The sequence below is a fragment of the Miniopterus schreibersii genome (assembly GCF_964146895.1).
Source record: "Miniopterus schreibersii genome assembly, chromosome: 4".
Classification (NCBI taxonomy): Eukaryota; Metazoa; Chordata; class Mammalia; order Chiroptera; family Miniopteridae; genus Miniopterus; species Miniopterus schreibersii.
Window position 1 is genome coordinate 72812146 of NC_138105.1, and position 18213 is coordinate 72830358.

Sequence of the window (18213 nt, forward strand, 5' to 3'; positions counted from 1 at the left end):
GACAGTGAAGGGCTGAAAACCTTTGAGGACTGGTGAAGACAATAATGAATTGCTGCTCCATCTCCATTGAACAAAAAACCACACAGCAGTAAAAACGGTACGGGCAGAACATTTATGAGTGGGGTATGATCATCAGATATTTGCTAAGTGAGAAGGAGGGCCCAAACCAGCTCCCACAGTTAAGACCTGGCTGGTAAGCACGAGGTAATCAAATCCACATGGATCTAAACGTGGCTGGAGAGACACCACCATATACTACCAGGGATTCCGACTGCTAAACCACTGCCTCCTCGTGGCTTTCTGAGCTCTCCAGGGTTCCAAGCACACATTGCTTTTGTAAATAGTACAAAAAGGGAAAGAGAGAAGCACAAGAGGGATCTGAAGGGAGATACACTATTCTCCCCAGGGACCCAAATGACCCCATGACAAGGGACGAGCTGAGGACGTGTACCCTGCCATTCAGCACAGGACTCTGTCCTATCCACGCTGAATTCAGGGTTTGCAGTGGGGATGTGACATGGGGGGGGGGGTAAGACCTATAGTCCTCCAAGGAGAACCAAGGAGCAATGAAATGTCACGATAAATAAGACAGCTGGAAGGAGTTCAGGGCCAGGAGCCATTAGGAGGGGCTGGAAACGCCAGGAAGGAACAGGAACACAGAATCAAGGTGTGAAAGCTTCAGTTCTCCTGGGAAACCATTGCTCTCAGCCCCATCTACCAGAAATGGAAGTGAGGGAGAAACAGAGGTCACCCTGACACACTGCCCTAGTGCAGGATGCAGGACATAAAGGTCATTAGCACCACCAGACAAATGTGATCCTGAGTTCTACTCTACCACTGGAATGCTATGCAACCCTGGGGAGGGTGAGCAATCTCTTGGTGCCTTGGTTTCTTCATGTGGAAAATGAGGATGAGCATCTCCATCACAAGACGCTGACATAGGCTAAGCCCTGGTCAAATGCCTGCTGTTTGGAGTCCTTTTCTCTCCCTGGTCACTCTCCTTCCACCAGCTCCATGTGAAAACTGTGATAGGCACAGAAATGTGCCCCCATCCCAGTTCTACCTCAGGTTACCGCTTCCTCCTAACCTTCACAGAAAACTTCCTGACAGGGTACTCTGCCCTTGGGTTCACCAGTTCTCAACCTTGTGGACTTGTGAGTTCATTCATTCTCTCATTCAACAAACAGAGTTCACACTATGAGGAGGCATTGAGGACACAAAAGTGTGTGGAACAGTGCTCTGGGGCTCAGGAAGAGGAGAGAGGTGGGTAGAGTGAGCCTGCAGCTACAGAACAGGGTGGACTACAGAGCAGAGTGGACTACAGAACAGGAGTTGAGAGGTATAACAGCAGGAGACACGGCCACAGCCTCCAGAGCCTGGGCAAGGGTCAGGGATGGGTAAGCCAAGTTCCAGGGCAGAGGGGCAGGCAGGGACTCTGGGTCACTCAGCACCATTTCAACCAGGCAGGAAGGGTGGATATGGTAAGATGCCTTGCTGAGAAGCCAGGAATGTCATCCTGAAGGCGACCTGGGCAAATGTGCACATGAGAAGGTGACCTGAACATGCACTCAGCTACACAAAATGGGGGACAAGAGGACAGGGCAAGAAGGAAGTGATCAGGAAGAAATGGCCAGTCCTCCAGGAAGATGAGGCCCAAGGAATGCAGGCCCATGGAAACACACAGAGAAAGGGAGGGGAATGACAGTTCACCTCTAAATGTGTTTCTGTGGATGTCCCTATGGGTTATCGAGGTGGAAATTTCATTGCCATTCAAGCAGTATCTACTGTGCACCTGCCTAGTCCCAGGCACTGGCCTCAGTGGAGGTGCAGCAGTGAATAAGAAAACCTGCCCCCAACCCCATGGAGCTCCAGTCTGCCAGGAGAATATCACTGGCAATGACAACGCACATAGAGGGCTGCCAAGTGCTGTGAGGAAAAGACAGGACGAGATTGGACACAAACTTGGGAGGGCAGGAAGGTGGCCATTGCCTCAGCTGAACCTACTCAAGGGGACAGGAGACACCAAGGCTGAGGAGCACCACACTGAAGTGCTGGACAGGCCCACAGTAGAGATGGAAGAAGGCACCGCTGGCAGGAAAGCACCAGGGAAGTGGGGCTCCTGGAGGGACAGGGACAGGTGTGTGGGGGAAGGAGCTTGGGGTCAAGTGCAATGTGTGGGAGGCCAGTAGATGGCACTGGAAGGAGCCAGGATATCAGAAGCTCCCAAGACCTTGCCCAGGTAGCCTGGGCAGAGTAGGGAGCAGATTCCAGCCCTTTCTCCTGAAAATGCTGCGTAAGATCAAAAGTGGCCACGGCCTGCCCACAGTCCTCCCTGGACATGGCTACTCCAGATGTCTCAGAGAACAGTTTTGCTCCATTCTGTCTTTCCTTCCTCCACATGATAGGCAGGCCCTGAGCAAGGCCCTGGAGAGACTCATGTGGGTAATGACTCAGTAATAAGGGCCTCCAAACAGCCAGGCACCCACTACCCACAATGCTCTCAACTTTCCCCAAGTATGCTCTGAACCTTCCCAAAATTCCTTTCCTACATCAGCCTCCCCAGAGTTCCAATGTCTCTGCTATCTTCTGACCCCTGGCCCAACATTACACCATCCTTTAACAGAGTATACTGCCAGGACTCAGGTGCTCCTGGCCACAAGGCAGCTCTGTGCCAAGAATTCCCAGGTCCCCCCAAGCCAGGCTGGGTCAGCTTGCTGCCGCCTCCTCCCACTCCCCTCTGTGGATGGCATCCTCAGCCTCCTAGCGCCCACTGCTCTTCTATAGATCCTGTGCATCCTCTAGGCCACAGGCACCAAGCTAGGTTCCCAGGTGAGCAAAAAGCCAGTCCCTGCTGCAACAGCAGAGCATCATGGTCTGGTCAGGGAACAAAAATACACAAATAGACGAGCAAAGACGCTGGTGGGGCCAGGGAGAGGAATGGAGCTTTGTCCTGCTGGGGAGGTGGTAGAGGGATTAGGCAGACAGAGCAGTGAAGGCTGGCCTTCCAACCCTCTCCTCACTCTACACACACCTTGGCCCAGCCCCAACCTCCCAGCAAGATCCCACCTTCCTCTCCCACTTCCCTCTCCATTTTATTGGCACCCAGTCACTCCCTTGCTTTAAAAGACCCTCTGTGGCTGCTGAAGGAGAAAGAAGTCCTGACCCTCAACCTAGCCAACACATCCCACAGCCATCTCCTGCTCCTGCCAAGCAAATTTCACTCCACAAATGCATTCACTCATAGACACTTTCACACACACAGCCCCTAAATCCCCACCTTCCTTCCCAATCTACTGAACATACTGTGCAGCTTTGCCCCTTTTCTTGGCACAAAATGTTCCCTATGCCTGAGGGGTGGGGGGACTTTGCCTGCTGAAAGCCAATTACCTTCTAGCCCCCCTGCTCTAAGAAGCCTCCTAAATTCCCCCCAATTGAAACTAGTCTCTCTCCCCCCCACACTCCATAGCCCAGAACTCAAAAAAGGGATTCTAATGATTGCCTCTCCTTATATTTTCAGTTCCTGGGGGGGTAAAGGTTTCATATTTATTCTGCCTTGTGCAGGGCGCATAAGCAGGCCTTTGGTAAATGTTTGTTCATGGAATGGGTAAGATTTAGGTGAAGCATCAGGAGGGAGAGGGTGAGAGGGGTGCAGAGTGGTCAGTGCCCGGGCAGACACAGCTCCACCACTCAGCAACAGAGTGAAGATGCCACAAAGCCTCACTGGGCCTCGGTTTCACCCATTTGTAAAATGGGAATACAGTAGTCCCCCTTATCTGCAGTTTCACTTGCCATGGTTTCAGTTACCTGCAGTCAACCATGATCAGAAAAAAATTACATGGAAAATTCCAGAAATAAGCAATTAATATGTTTAAAATGTTGCACCACTTTGAGTAGCATGATGAAGCCTTGCCCTCTGTCCCCACTCTGTCCCACCTAGGACATGAATCATCTTTTTGTCCTTTGTCCAGCATCTCACTATACACACTACCCTCCCATTAGTCACTTAGCAGTCTCAGTTATCAGATTGACTATTGCAGTATTGCAGTGCTTGTGTTCACGTAACCCTTACTTTATTAATGGCCCCAAAGTGCAAAAGTAGTGATGCTTGCAATTTGGATATGCCAAAGAGAAGCCATAACATGCTTCCTTTCAGAGAAGAGATGTGTATGTATCGGGGGGGAAAAGTAGTATATATAGGGTTTGGTACTATGTGCAGTTTCAGGAATCTACTGGGGGTCCTGGAACATATCCCTCTGTATTACTGTAATACAGTGCCACCCTGAGCACTACTGTAAGCATCAAATTAGATTACTAGGCAAAGCACACTCTAAGACAGGAGGCCATCATACATCTATTATTATGGTGATAGTTATTATTACTATTGAGACACAGAAGCAGGCTTTATTTACAAAGAATCAAAGAAGAGGCAGTGGAAGCCCCAGGGGGAGGAGTGGAAGCTTGGCACCAGGACACTGGGTAGTCACTAGGGGAGTGGGCCTGGGCAAGGAGAACCCTGCCCTGTGCCTGTTTCTTCACCCAAGAAATAAAACATCCCCACAGATCGACTTCAATCAAAGACAGCCAGAAAGACAGACTGCCCCTACACCCTGTGCTACTATCACCTGCCTGCTTTAGGAGCTGAGTACACATCAGGGACAGAGCTGCCCCTGCCCTCCCCAGGATCGTATGGTGTGGCATCCACAGGAAAGAATGATCCCACCTCCCCAAGAGGTCTGAAGCTAGTCATTTTACCTCTTGCTTTCTGTTTCCTTGTTCAGAAACGAGCACAGGGACAATGATACTGATACCCAGGGAGATCAAGGATAAAAAGGCACAAATTGGGTATCCAACCACACTTCCTCACTTGCGTTCAAGCCTTGTGCCCCAAATCTCTCCCAACACTATTCTGGGGCACCCTGAGTTACCAGAATCAGGGAAGAAAGCTCTGACTGGGCAGAGGAAGCTGTACAAATGGTGGGGAGGTCTGAAAGGCTGCACACATCTGCCTCCTCCAGTCCTGCTGGAACAGAGGAGGGAACAGAAAGGGAGTTACAGTACCCTCTCCCTCCTTTCCTTTCTCTCCAGCCCAGTGGAGGGATTTATCCCACCTCTGGTGACTGAGAGAGTATGCCACACTGTGTTTGTGCCTAGCAGGGAGGAGCCCATCTGAAGAAAGGGGATCAGTTTTGTTCATCTCAGTCAGGCAGCAGATGCTCAGCAAACAAGATGATGGTCTCCCCACAAGAGTTGGGCTACTTAACTGTACCTGAATAGTGGGGTCTCACCCAGCCTGGAAGGCCTGTTGCAAGGTGGTGGGTCTTGTCTCAACTAACACAGCCACTCACCTGGCACCACCCACAGGCTTGTCTTACACACCACACCAGGTTTTCTCCTGTTTCCTCCCCCCACTTAGAGGGCCCTTGGCCAAATAACCATCCTATATATTCTTCCCATCACCAGCCCTCTCTGCTCTTCTGGAAACAATCTCAGACAAGATTGTTCTTTATCACTTCATGCCCATATCACAGCAAATGCTGGGCATTCCCTGTATAAGTGGTCAGACAATCTAAACATGTCACTTCACTCAAGAATCTGCCATAGCTCCTCACTGCCTCCCATAATGTGGACCTGCTCTTCCATTCAGCCATTCATTCAAAAGATGAGTACTAAGCCCAGCCAGTGTGGCTCAGTTGGCTGAGCATCACTCTGTGCACCAAGAGGTTACCAGTTCAATTCCAGGTCAGGGCACATGCCCAGGTTGCAGGGGGCATGCAGGAGGCAGCTGATCGATGTGTCTCTCTCATCGATGTTTCTATCTTTCTCTCCCTCTCTAAAAAATCAAAAACATATTTTAAAAAAAACAAAAAACAGATGAGTACTAAGCACCTGGGGTAAAAGGACAAATTAAAACAGGCACAGCCCCTGCCTTTGGGGACCTAATCTAGGTGGTGAGGGAGAGAGACTATCAGTCAAATGATCCCAAAAGAAAATTACAAACTGGTATTTGTAAAAGTACAGGGCATCCCCATAGAGGCCAGTCTGTCAGAGAAGACTTCACCTGAGGAACTAATGTGCCAGCTGAGATATGAAGAAGAGTAGGAATTAACCCAGAGGTGAAAGTGAAAAGAACATCCCAAAGAAAGGCAATAAATAGCATGTGCAGAGGCCATAAGGCAAGAGGGAATGTTGACTGCACAAGCAACTGAAAGAAGGGCCAAGGGGCCACAGGCAGAGTGAACAGGGAGGGTAGATCTAGGAGCTATGGGATACAGGTATATCACTACTGGACAGGGCACAGGCCTAATCCAGTCCATAGTGTCGGGCAGGTTTCCTGGCACCACCTCTCCCTGCTTTCAACCAGTGTGTACAGAAGGAGAAGTGACTTTTTATCAGCCAGTCCAAAATATAATCAGTAAATCGATTTTGCTATGAAGACTACAAGACTCAGGAGACAGCTATTTGCGGTCATCTGTGCCTCTACTTCCCTCCAATGGCTTGTGGCACTAATTGCTGGCACTACCATGGTAGGCAAAGCACCCTACACAGGAGCAGCCTTTCAAGTTTCCCTCCCCCACAACTGTTATCAGCCACTCTCTGGGCAAGCAGACACCCTGTCAGTCCCTTTTTGTCTCAGGCCAATTTGTAGGCCAGGCACAGACTCCTGTGTCTCATTTACCAAACCCTTCATCCTAAGTCACCCTAATTAAAAGAGGGATATGGACCCAGAGTCCTGCCTTGGCCCTGCATTTGGCAATTTGAGCTGGAATTCTGGTTTCTTGGTTTCTGCTCATTCTGCTTTGCCTCTGAGAGGCCATTCCGGCCTCCCTTCCCAGTGTCCCCACAGCCCAGTCTAAATTCCCCTTCTCCCCCATGCAGCCGTCTCCAATACATCCAAGTGGAAGCAAGTTGTCCACCCTTTCCCCAGTTAGGACCACCCGAGGCCTGACCCTCCTTGTGGGCCAGGTGTGGTCCACTCATTGTGCATCAGCCTTGAAGCACCGAGCACCAGCTCAGACAGGGAAACTTGCTGATCCTTTGTAAAGATGAGACCTTTCCATTTCCCCCTCCACCTTCCAATGACATGAGATTAAAGCAATAAAATAAAAATTTAAACAAGTGATCTCCACCAGACTCCAAAGTATCTAGTGATTAGGTAATACAATCAGTATTTAAAACAAATGAGCCCTGGCCAGTGTGGCTCAGTTGGTTGGAGCATCATCCCATACACAAAAAGGTGATAGGTTTGATTGCCAGTGGGGGTGCATGTGGGAGGCAACAGATGTTTCTCTCTCTCTCCATTCCTCTCTCTGAAATAAAAATAATAAATAAATAAATAAATAATAAAAACAGATGAGATCTCACACTGCTGTAACACTTAGCAGCTTAAAAAAAAATTTCAAAACCAGGAAACTACAGTGCAATGCAGAGCACAGACCTGAGTCAGAAGAACCGTGTGCGCAGAGCTTGCTGGACCTTTCGCAAGTGCCATAACCTCTACTGGCATCAGTTTACCCTTTATAAAGTGAGGATAAAACCAACCAGAGTGACTAGGAAGATAAACTGAGTAATCCAAAATGCCTTTTCTGGTCAGTCCTTGGCACCTTCGTGGTGAGGCCTTTCCAGATCTCATGTATGGGATCTTGCTTCACAGTTTTCACAGCATGAACCCATTGCCATGGGACAGACTCTGTAGGTACCTGTTCATTTCCTTATGTCTGTGCCTCCCTCCTTAGAATCTTGGCTCCATGGGGCAGAGTTGTCTTCATCCCACTGCCCAGAAAGCACCCGGCAAAGAGAATATGCCCAGTTAAGTACTTGCTGAAAGGGCTCAATACACAAACACATTTGACAGCATATCCATCACCCTGCAGGATCCTGACATTCCACTGTTGTGAGGCAGATATATAAAACTGAGCTATTCCCAATTTTCAGGTGGGGAAACTGAGGTGCAGAAAATACTGCACAACTAAGGGCACTGAAAGAACATCTGGAAACCCTAACACTGAAATATAAGCACCCTGACGAGACCTCAAATGATAATGGGGCTTACAGTCTTCTTTGAAGGAGAATATGCAGTAGCTTTCTGCATAGACACTGGCTACTCAGGTCAGGTCAAGGTAGGGAGAACCTGAGAGCACCCCCAGGAGTAGGGCTGATGAGGTACCTCTCACCTGGGTGGTGGTGGTGGAGTGTCTGTCGGCAGAGTAATGTGGCACAGACTGAAGCATCAGAGAGTGGACACTTAGCTCTAGGGTACCATCTGATCCAAGACAGTCACTCCACTTCCCAGATCAGTTGATCGGGGTTAAGAACCAGACATGGGAAAATTGCTTTAAAGTTCAAAATTGGGACAGAGAGGGCGAAACTTACATGTTCTTGCTTGATTGGGAGCTACTTAGTTGACAAAAAACAGGCCAATGCAGGTCAATCAGACAGAAAGATAGTCAAGGTATTCTGTATCTTACAGGGAGGGGCCAAACTTTACTCTCAAACCTGGCTCTCTGCTCACCAATTTATATGGCATCACCCTTAGCATTCTAGTAAGGTAGAGACTAGCAATTATTTTAGAGAAAAAAACAAGGAACGAAAAGACAAATAAGTGTCCCAAGCTACTGGCATTCATTCAAGAAACACTGGCTGGGTGTTGTCTGGGCGGGGTGCCCAGCAGGCTGTCTGGAAGAGTGGAAAGAGCAGGGTTCTACAGGCAGATGAATGTGGGTCAACCCCAGCTCTGCACCCACCAGCTACAGGAGGACTTCATCAAGTTATTGCAACCTCTGTGAGTCTGTTTCCCATTTGCAAAATGTGAAAGGAAGCATATGACAAAGGGGGTAAGGGGTGGAGGGAAATGGAACTCCTTGAGCAAAGGGAAGACTCTCCTCACCAATGAGACCAATGCTTTCCTCCAGTTACCATGTCCTTCCTAGGTCCAGGAGCCACAGAAGGGACCCACAGGAGAGACAGGAGGGAGTGCTCCTGTACAGGTGGGGCTGAGGGAAGACATCAGCAACGAGGCCTCTAAGAGCAACTGAGCAGGCAGAATGCAGGAGGAGGTCACAGTATGAAGTCCAGCAACAGAGCCATGGAGGTTGGAGGGAGCATTGGGAAGAGCAAGGGGTTTGTGTGGAGATGATGGAAGAGTGGAGAGCAAGCCCACAAGTTCAGGTGGAGTGGGAGCAGGGGGCATGAGAATGCCAGGCCAGAAGCAATCAAGCTGGACAAACTGGGGGGAGGGGAATAGGAACCGATAGAGGTTTCTAGAGCAGGCAGGTGGTTGAGGATGTGTTTTTGAAGAATCCCACAGTGATGTGGGATGAACTAGGAGGGAGAGGCTCGACAGGAAGTGAAACAGCCCCAGTGCATGAACTTGTGGGTGTGGTAAGGAGGTGGTAAGTTCCAGAGTCCAGCAGGCTGGCAGGGGCAAAGGAAAAACAGGAGGTTTGACTCCAGAAGAGATGAGGGGAGGCAGTTTTAGAGTATGGTGCACGAACCTGCCAGAAACCATGCCAAAGACAGCAGACACAGAGAAAAAGGATGTAGGTAGAAAAGGCTGACATTTGGGGGCAGAAGAGAGTGTGAAGGCCCATGGGTGCACTACAGAAGGAACAGATCCATCGGCAGCCACTGGGGTAAAGAATGGCAAAGTAGCCCAACAGACGTGGCTCAGAGGTTGAGCATCGACCTAGGATCCAGGAGATAGAGGTTCAATTCCTGGTCAGGGCACATGCCCAGGCTGCGGCTCGATCCCCAGGAGGGGGCATGCAGGGGGCAGCCGATCAATGACTCATCATTGACATTTCTCTCTCTTTCTCCCTCTCCCTTCCTCTCACTGAAATCAATAAAAACATATTTTTTAAAAAAGAATGGCAAAGTCGTCAGTAATTCATGAGAGCACATGGTACAAGGGGATATCATAGGTGTGTTTCCGGTGTGGGTGAGGCGAAAGAAAACTGTGCAGAGACAAACATAAATCAATGAGATGCTCATGGAGGGGGGAAAAATCAATCCTAGAGGAAGAACTATAGACTCTTAGAACTGACAAGATTTATATTCAGGGTATAGGGAAGGAGATGTCATAATGATATCGGAGAGCAGGGAATAGATCACAAAAGCTGCTAATGGGAAAACAACCCTCCCTGCCCCTCTACAAAATCACTCGCTAACCACCTTACTTATCTTCAGTTGGCCACCCATGTTCCAGGTGTGCACTACACCTCAATCCAACCAGATCACAGCCTTCTATTCCAGAGGGATCCCCATTGCCCCAACCAGAAATTATCCTGGAATCATATCCATCCTTCCCCTGTAATTATCTGTGAACCATGAGATCCCCTCAGCCAGACTGGAAGTGCCTGGAAGGGCTATGCCTCACACCTGGGTAGACAGGAACACTGAGTACAGTGCTTCACTTAAGAATAGGTGTACAAAAATGTTGACATAAGCCCTGGCCAGGTAGCTCAGTTGGTTAGAGCATAGTCCTGATATGTCAAAGTTGCAGGTTCGATCTCCCAGTCAAGGCAAATACAAGAAGCAACCAATGAATGCATAAATAAGTGGAATAACAAAATTTATGTTTCTCTCTCTCCCTTCCTCTCTCTAAAATTAATCAATAAATTAAAAAAGAAATGTAGACGTAATTACCCAAAGGAAGAAAACCTGGCCATGCCTTCATTCAACGAACATATAGGGAAAGCAAAAGGAAAAAGCACCTGAACTTGTCAGAGGTCAGAGGATCCAGCTATCAATCTCTTACAACTCATTCAATTTAGCTCCCACCACAAGCCCCCATGCCACACATAAAGAAAAGCCATCTGTGAATGGCATTGGGCAGTGCAAGTAGCTGGTCCCTACTTCATGGCACCTGTCATAAGTAGGCCCTGCCTGCCTAGCAGTGTGTCTTCCTCACACCCCTCAGCATCAGTCACGGTCCACAGGTGTCTGCGGGTCTGTTTGCTATCTGTCTCCCTAATAAACTGGGCACCAAATAACAGCAGGAACAGGCCTCTTGATCCCATGCCCAGCACCCAGGATCAAGAGGTCTTATGATAGGTGACCAGACCAGTAAAGGCTTCTGGGAAGAATGACATTTGAAGGAGGGGAAGGAGCCAGGCACTGGAAGATGAAGGGAAGAAGCAGGGAGGAGCGCTTCAGGGAGAAGGAACTACTGTGGGGACATCCTGAGGAAAGAGAGCCTGGACTACCAGAGGAACAGAAAAGCAACAAGTATGAAGTATGACTGCAGTATAACTAAGAGAGAGCAGGCGAGAGAGACAGGGCTTCCTGGAGAGGTACTGGGATTTTATTCTAAAAGGTTCTAAGCAGGTGAACATACGACCTGATTGACCTGATTCAGGTTTTCATATCTTACCTTACAGCAGCAAGTCACTGCCTTCCTCTAAAGGCCATCCTAAACTGTAGCACCTGGCGATTAATGATACCCAGATTAATGATACCCAGTATCTGCAGGGAACTTAGTTTACACAGCATTTTCATACCTGTTATAGAACTTGTTAATTAGTAACCTCTGGCCTTTAATGCTTTCAATTTAGTGACAGTTACAAATTGGCTAGTTCTTGCAAGATTTAGCAGGTATGCATGTCTCCTAGAATCAGATGACCACTCATGTCAACCTGCCTATCAGCTCTCCTAGGGTTTGGCATTCTTGTTGCTGTGGTCTCTATTCCCACGTGTCTGAATATGCTAGAGAATTAAATGATAATTATAGTATCACTGAGTGCTTCCGATGTGCCAGGCACTGTTCTAAGGGCTTTACATGCTTAATCTTCACATTATCTCAATATTTCTTTTATTCCTATTTTCCAAATAAGGTGACTGAGGCGTGGAGAGGCTAAGAGCTTCATCTAAGGACACTCAGAGGAGTAAGTGCTGAAACCAAGATTTGAACACAAGATGATGTGAGCCTGTGTCCTCAATCTTAACCCCGGTGCTGTGCTAGGTAATTCTGGCAAAGTGCTTAGAATAGGGTATTGCAGCAAATACAACACAGATATTTGGCAATTAAAGGAAGCTTGTTATCAGCAGGACACAGGTAGTTTCTAGTTCCCACGAAAGTGTCACCTCCAAGAAAGCTGCGACCTTGTCCGTGGGGGTGACTGCTGCGCCCCCAGTACCTGGCCCAACGCACATCCGACGTATAGATAAATGAATGAACGTCCCACCCAGAAAGCAGGGCTGCTGGCTCATGGCTCATTTTTACACGTCCGTGTCGCCCCACTGTTACTGCCCCCTAGAAAGAGCATCAGGCGGACTTGAGGACACAGAAAGGCGCCCGGGGACCTGCGATCCCCCTTTCACTGCTCAGGGGTGGCCGAAGAAGCTCCCAAGGGAGGGAGAGATAAGTCCAGGATCCCGCTGCCTGAGGGTCCTGGCTCCAGCGGGGCTCTGTCCTCCACACCGCCGGGGACACAGTCCGCCCTGGCTCTGGAAGCCGGCAGGAGACAAAGACTCCCGGGGCCGCTGCACCAGCAGAGATGCTCGCTCCCCTCGCCCACCTCCCTGGGAGAGAGTCCAAAGCCACCGTGACTCGCCCGGCCTGGGAGCTGAGGCGGAAGGCGGCCGGGCCCAGGCCACAGGTCGAGCAGATACGCGCTGCGGCCCCGTCTGGTCGCCCCCAGCCGAGGGTTGCTCGGTCGCGGGAGGCCCGGGGCCCGCCTGTCACCTTCAGACCAGCCCGCCCCCTCGCGCGTCCTCCACCAGGGCCTCTCAGAGCGAGCCGTGGCCGCTCAGCCCGACACCCTCACGCCTCGGCCTCCCCGCCGCGCCCACCTCGCTGCCCGGCGCCGCGCCCCCGCCAGTCTTCCCGGCTCGTACCTGCTGAGAAAGCGGGAGAAGCGGCGCCGCCATCTTCCCACGGACTCAGTATCCGAGCGCCGGGGAGGCGGGGGTGGGGCCGCGCGTGCGCACTGTGCGAGATAATGTGCGCGCGCAGCCGGCCCAGGCGTGGGCTGGGCTGAAGCAAGGCCGCGCACGCGTAGCCGAGACTACAGGGGCGGGGTCGAGGGTGGGGTTCGGCGCGCCTTGCTCAGGCCGGGAAGGGGCGGGGCCGGGGAAACCGTCCGGTTCCGCGGATCCTAATGTTAAGTCTGTGGTTCCTCACGGATCCCCGCCCGCTGCCCGACTTTGCCATGCTTCATTTCTCCAGGTTTTTGCGGATGCCAGACTCTCTGCTAGAGATCTGTTCGCCTCCCCGTTCGCCTGGCATTATGGGGAGGCAGTTGCCCACCCTAGAGAGGGTCCGGACCTTCGCCCTGCCCCACATGGTGCCCTTTTCTTATGATAGTTCTGTGTGTGTCTGTGTTCAAATCTGTGTCTGCCCCCCTTGGGACTTTGGCTAAACTGGGTTTCGACACAACCTGTCAGTGCTGTAGCAGCACCCACAACACTTAGGGTCAGTTATCAGGCACTCAACTTTCTAGCTGTGTGACCTGGGCAAGTCACTTAAGTAGCCTCTCTGGCCCTTAGGCTCCTTTTTTTTTTTTTCCTCCATTGCTTTTCAGAGAGAGTGGAAGAGAGAGGGAAACATGCATGCCAGAGACACACATCAATTGGTTGCCTCCTGCACACACCCTGACTGGGGCCAGGGACCAAGCCTGCAACGGAGGTACATGCCCTGAAATTGAACCCAGGACCCTTCATTCCACAGACCAATGCTCTAACCACTGAGCAACTGGCTAGGGCCCTAGGCTCCTCTTCTGAGGAGAGGGAATGATAATGTGTTTGCTGTTGTTCCACCTCTATACCTCACACTATGTCCATCATGGAGCAGGCACTTACTTGATGTTTGCTGGAGGACCATTCCTGGAAACGCATTTATTTATTTAGACACTGATAAGAAAAATTATGAGGTGTTCTAAATTAAATTACAGCAGGCTGGAGAGAGAGAAACAGAACGGTAAGGCTGTTAACAGCTGGGGAGCAGCAAACAAGACTGCTTACACGCCTGAGTGTATATAGGAACTTCGAGGTGGCTATTTCCAAGATTATCTAAAAGAATAGCCAGGTGACTTCAAACCCCAACAGCCTCTGCCTCTTGTTTACACATGAACTTTCAGGACTTTCCCACTACTACCTAGGGACTCTGCGCCTATACCAGAATTAGCTTGCCTCACCTTCTCCCACCTCTTTAATCTATAGCCAACGTAAATTCTTTCAAAACAACTTACATTTTCTCCCCACTACTTGATGTGTAAAAAACACTTGCCCACTTCAGAACAGTGGATATGTTGCGTTTTCCACCTGTCACTGCTACTAGTGGTTTAGATTCCATGCCCCAGGACTTGGTCTTTTTTTTTGCTAGCAATAGCCCAATAAACCTTTTCTTTTAAAAATTACTTTAGTCATGGAAGTTAAAAATTTTGTTTAACAACACATTTTGCCTTCCATTGGCTATGGACACCTATTCACCTGTGGTGGGTTTCCACTAACAGGGTGAGGAAGGAAGGGCCAGCCAGGCAGCTGACCACAGTGGCCCAAGGTTTCTTCAGGGCAGGTTGGCCCCCCTTTACCTGGTCCCCTGTGATGAGGCCTGGCCATGGTTTCTCATGCAGGCAAGCTAAAAGGCCATGGGATTTCAGGGATGGGGCACAGCTTCCTGTGCACCTGCTCCGTTCTGCAGTCTTAAGCACTGCTGCTCCAGTGTCTTCACTGACTCAGTGTGCCTCATGCCATTCAGATGATTATAGCATGCTTTGTGTCTCACTCAACAACCATTTATCCATCAAATGCTCCTTAAGCAACCCTAGTCTCAGCACAGGTGCTCCAATGTTGGACCAGGCAGACACAAGCTCTACCTACCTCAACAGCCTAGAGCAGGGGTCTAGCCCTGGAGCTGCATCAGAACCACCCAGAAGACTTGTTAAATACAGACTGGATTCCTGATTCTGATTTTAGATCTGGGTGGGGCCTGAGATTTTTGCAATTCCAACAAATCTCCAAGAGATACTGAAGCAGCTGGTCCCAGACCCCCATTATGAGAATCACTGATCTAAAGGAAGAAGAAAAAAAAAACATCAAATAACCACATGAGGAAAGAGATCACTAAAAACAGTGATAAGATAGGTTCTACAGAGTACTCCAAGGGTGTGACACTTGAAGGTGGAGCATGCATTCGGTGACAGAGGTAGGAGTTGAGGACCATGGCAGGCAGAGGGAGCTGAGGAGCTAAGAAGCACAGTGAGACTGAGGCTCTGGAGGTCAGAGAGCAGGAGTCTCAAAATGAGGCCGGATCACAGACGGCCTTACAGGACACCCCTTTTTGAAAACCAATGGATTATTAAAACCATGTGTGATCCAGCCTTGTCTTCAGACTGTCTTGCTCTCTGAGCTCCAAGTTCTCAGTCTCACCATGCTCCTTTGGCCCTGTGCAAAGAGCAGTGGGAAGCTCCCAGAGGGGCTTTTGTGTGGGTGTGTAGGGGGGTGTTGTTTTTTTTGAGAGTATGTTTATTAAAGCTGGGGACAGTGAAACAAGGAAGGGCTTAGGATAGAAGAACAGGAGAGAGCCTAGGCAGGGATGTTTTGGCTTTCTAGAAGTGTTAATAGGAAACAAGCCTATGTTGGGCAGCTTTGGCTCACTGAGAAATAAATCACAGTGAAAGAAGTGAGCCAAGGCAGGGCTGCGGTCAGCGCAATGGAAAATCAGAGAAACGGGGGCCTTGGAGACAAGTTCAAGGAGTAAGCCTAGGATGAGCTGTGCTGCCCATTGCTCTCCTGGTTGCAAGCCTCCTGGGGTCCCTTAGAGCTTAGGAGATGCAAGCCTGTGGGGGAAGAAGAAGAGGAAGGGAAAGGTGAAGGCATGCTCCTGGAAGGGAGAGTGCACCTGCCAGAGGGTTTCGAATTTGATCAGATTTGTGTTCTAGAACAGTGAGTCTGGATGCAGTGGGCAAAGTGCACTGAGAGGAGAGGGATGGAAACGAGTGGACCATCTGGAAATATGTAGTAGTGGTCCAGGTGGGGGTGATGGAGGTTTTTAGCAACCTTGAGCACTTTATCAGGTCTGTGTACCATGAGGAAAAGAGAACTCATTCTAGATATTCAAAAAGAGGACATGTGATACAGGAGGCGGAGTACAAAAATATTGGAAAAACAGAAGAGATGTGTGAGGTTACCTGAAGTTAGTAACTGTAGGAAGCTGCTAGCCCCTTTAGGGCTAAAGGTCAAAAGGAAAAAAGGGTATTACCCAAAACCAATAATCACTGGGCCCTCACCAGTCATGACTGTTTCTGCTATTGTTGCTATTGTCTCTGCTGTTGTCACTACTGCCTAAGGTGTTGGCAGAAACTTGAAAATAATGGCTTCTCTCCACCTGTCTTCCGATTTCCTTTTTTTAAACAAACATGGTTTTATTGACTTCAGAGAGAGGAAAGGAAAGAGATAGAAACATCAATGATGAGAATCAATTGGCTGCCTCCTGGACACCCGCTACTGGGGATTGAGCCCAAAACCCAGGCATGTGCCCTGACCAGGGAATCGAACCATGACCTCCACAAGGGCTGGGCCCGACTTCCTTTTGACAGAACATGGGAAACTGGTAGGCAACGGTGTCTGGGAAATATGTGCAGTTTCCAGCCTGGGTGTCAGAGTCTACAGGGGCAATGACAACAGACTCTACTGCAGCTTCTTGGCTGAAAACAGGCTTGGTGGTGTGAGTCCCACATGGGTAGACTGAGTGGCCTGGGATGCCCCTACTGCTGTGGCCACCATGCTTGGCAGTTATCAACTGTCCTGGGGACTCTCTCACTAGAGTCCAGGGCTTTGTTGCCCAAGGTGGTGGCCCATTCACCACGTGTGGCTATGGAAGTTTTAATTAATTACAATTAAATATTAAAAACATTTCTCCATAGAATGGACAACACTAGGTGTGAACCCCAATGCAAACTATCGACTCTGGGTGATAATGACATGTCAGTTCATCAATTGTGACAAGTGTACCACTACCGTGGAGGATGTCATTGATGGGGAGGTTGTATGGATGTGGGGACAAGGAGGTATATGGGAATTCTACTTTTCACTCAGTTTTGCTGTGAACCTAAAACTGCCCTAAAAAACATTTAATTTTTTAAAAATTCATTCCTCATTCCCACCAGCCATATCTCAAGGGTTCACATGCAGTCAGTCGCTACTGTATTAGCCAACAAAGGTGGGGACAATCTCCATCTTCACAGAAATTTCTCCAGGACAGTGCTGCTTCAAGAGATGATCTCCAAGGGTCTGCGCTGGTCTCACCCATCTTTATGTGATTGCTTCCAGAATTTTCTCCATAGGCCTGACTCTCCTTCCCTTACTAACTTCTCAGAGATGAAAGAGGTAGGCAGTGTTTGAGTCCCACCCCTGCACAGCAAGGGAGTATTTAGTTTCTGGGACTGATAATCAACCCCTGATGAACCATGAAGACCAATGCAGCCATCAGCTAAAAAAGTCCAAGTTCAAAGGTCTGACAACTTTGACCAAAGCAAGAACTTGCCAGAATTTCACTTTCTGAGTAGACTTTTCATACTGATCATATATCAATATGCCATATATAATTTCCAATTTATTCGGCTTATTTGTTATATCACTGGATTCCACATTTCTGGTGTCCTAAATTTGATACAGTAAACATTTGATTTTGCTGACCTTGATTTACCAGACTTTGGATTTAACGGACAAAATTTCTAGTCCATATGTCATACATGAAAATTAATACCTTTATCGTTTTAAAATGCTTTTAACCAAGATTTGTTTATAATTAAATTAATAGGGTTTTTTTTGTTATTAATTCACTGTTGTTTTTTTAAGAATAGTTTGTTGATTTTTAGAGAGAGAGGAAGGCAAAGGGAGAGGGAAACATTGATGTGGGAGCACAACATCCATCCATCTGTTGCCTTCTGCACACCCCCTACCTGGGAATATGCCCTTGACAGGGAATCAAACAGGCAACCTCCTGATAACACAGGATGATGCCCAACCCACTGAGCCACACCAGCCAGGGCTATTCACCGTTATGTTGTTATTTTATTATTATTATTTTTAATCCTCACCCAAGGATATTTTTTCCATTGAATTTTAAAGAGAGTGGAAGGTAGGGAGGGGGAGGGGGGGGCATCGATGTAATAGAAACACATGGATTGGTTGCCTCCCACACCCACCTGACAGGGGCCGAGGATCGGGATTGAACCTGCAACCCAGGTACTTGCCCTTGACCAGGAATTGAACCTG

At 49.1% G+C, this 18213-nt stretch overlaps 1 protein-coding gene across 12 annotated transcripts in view; it reads right to left on the reverse strand.

The window, feature by feature from the left end:
- EPS15L1 (epidermal growth factor receptor pathway substrate 15 like 1) overlaps nucleotides 1–12903 on the reverse strand; it is a 94359-nt gene extending 81456 nt beyond the window's left edge. For 11 of the 12 annotated variants that reach the window (XR_013998798.1, XR_013998799.1, XM_081137276.1 and 8 more), the window contains exon 1: nucleotides 12832–12903. Coding sequence is in view for 9 of the 12 variants with exons in the window: in XM_081137276.1 (XP_080993402.1) it covers nucleotides 12832–12864 (33 nt within the window). In the remaining 3 variants the exon portion in view is untranslated. The remainder of the gene's footprint in view (nucleotides 1–12831) is intronic. The other variant, XM_081137281.1, reaches the window with a different exon arrangement.
- Between the last annotated feature and the right edge of the window lie 5310 nt (nucleotides 12904–18213).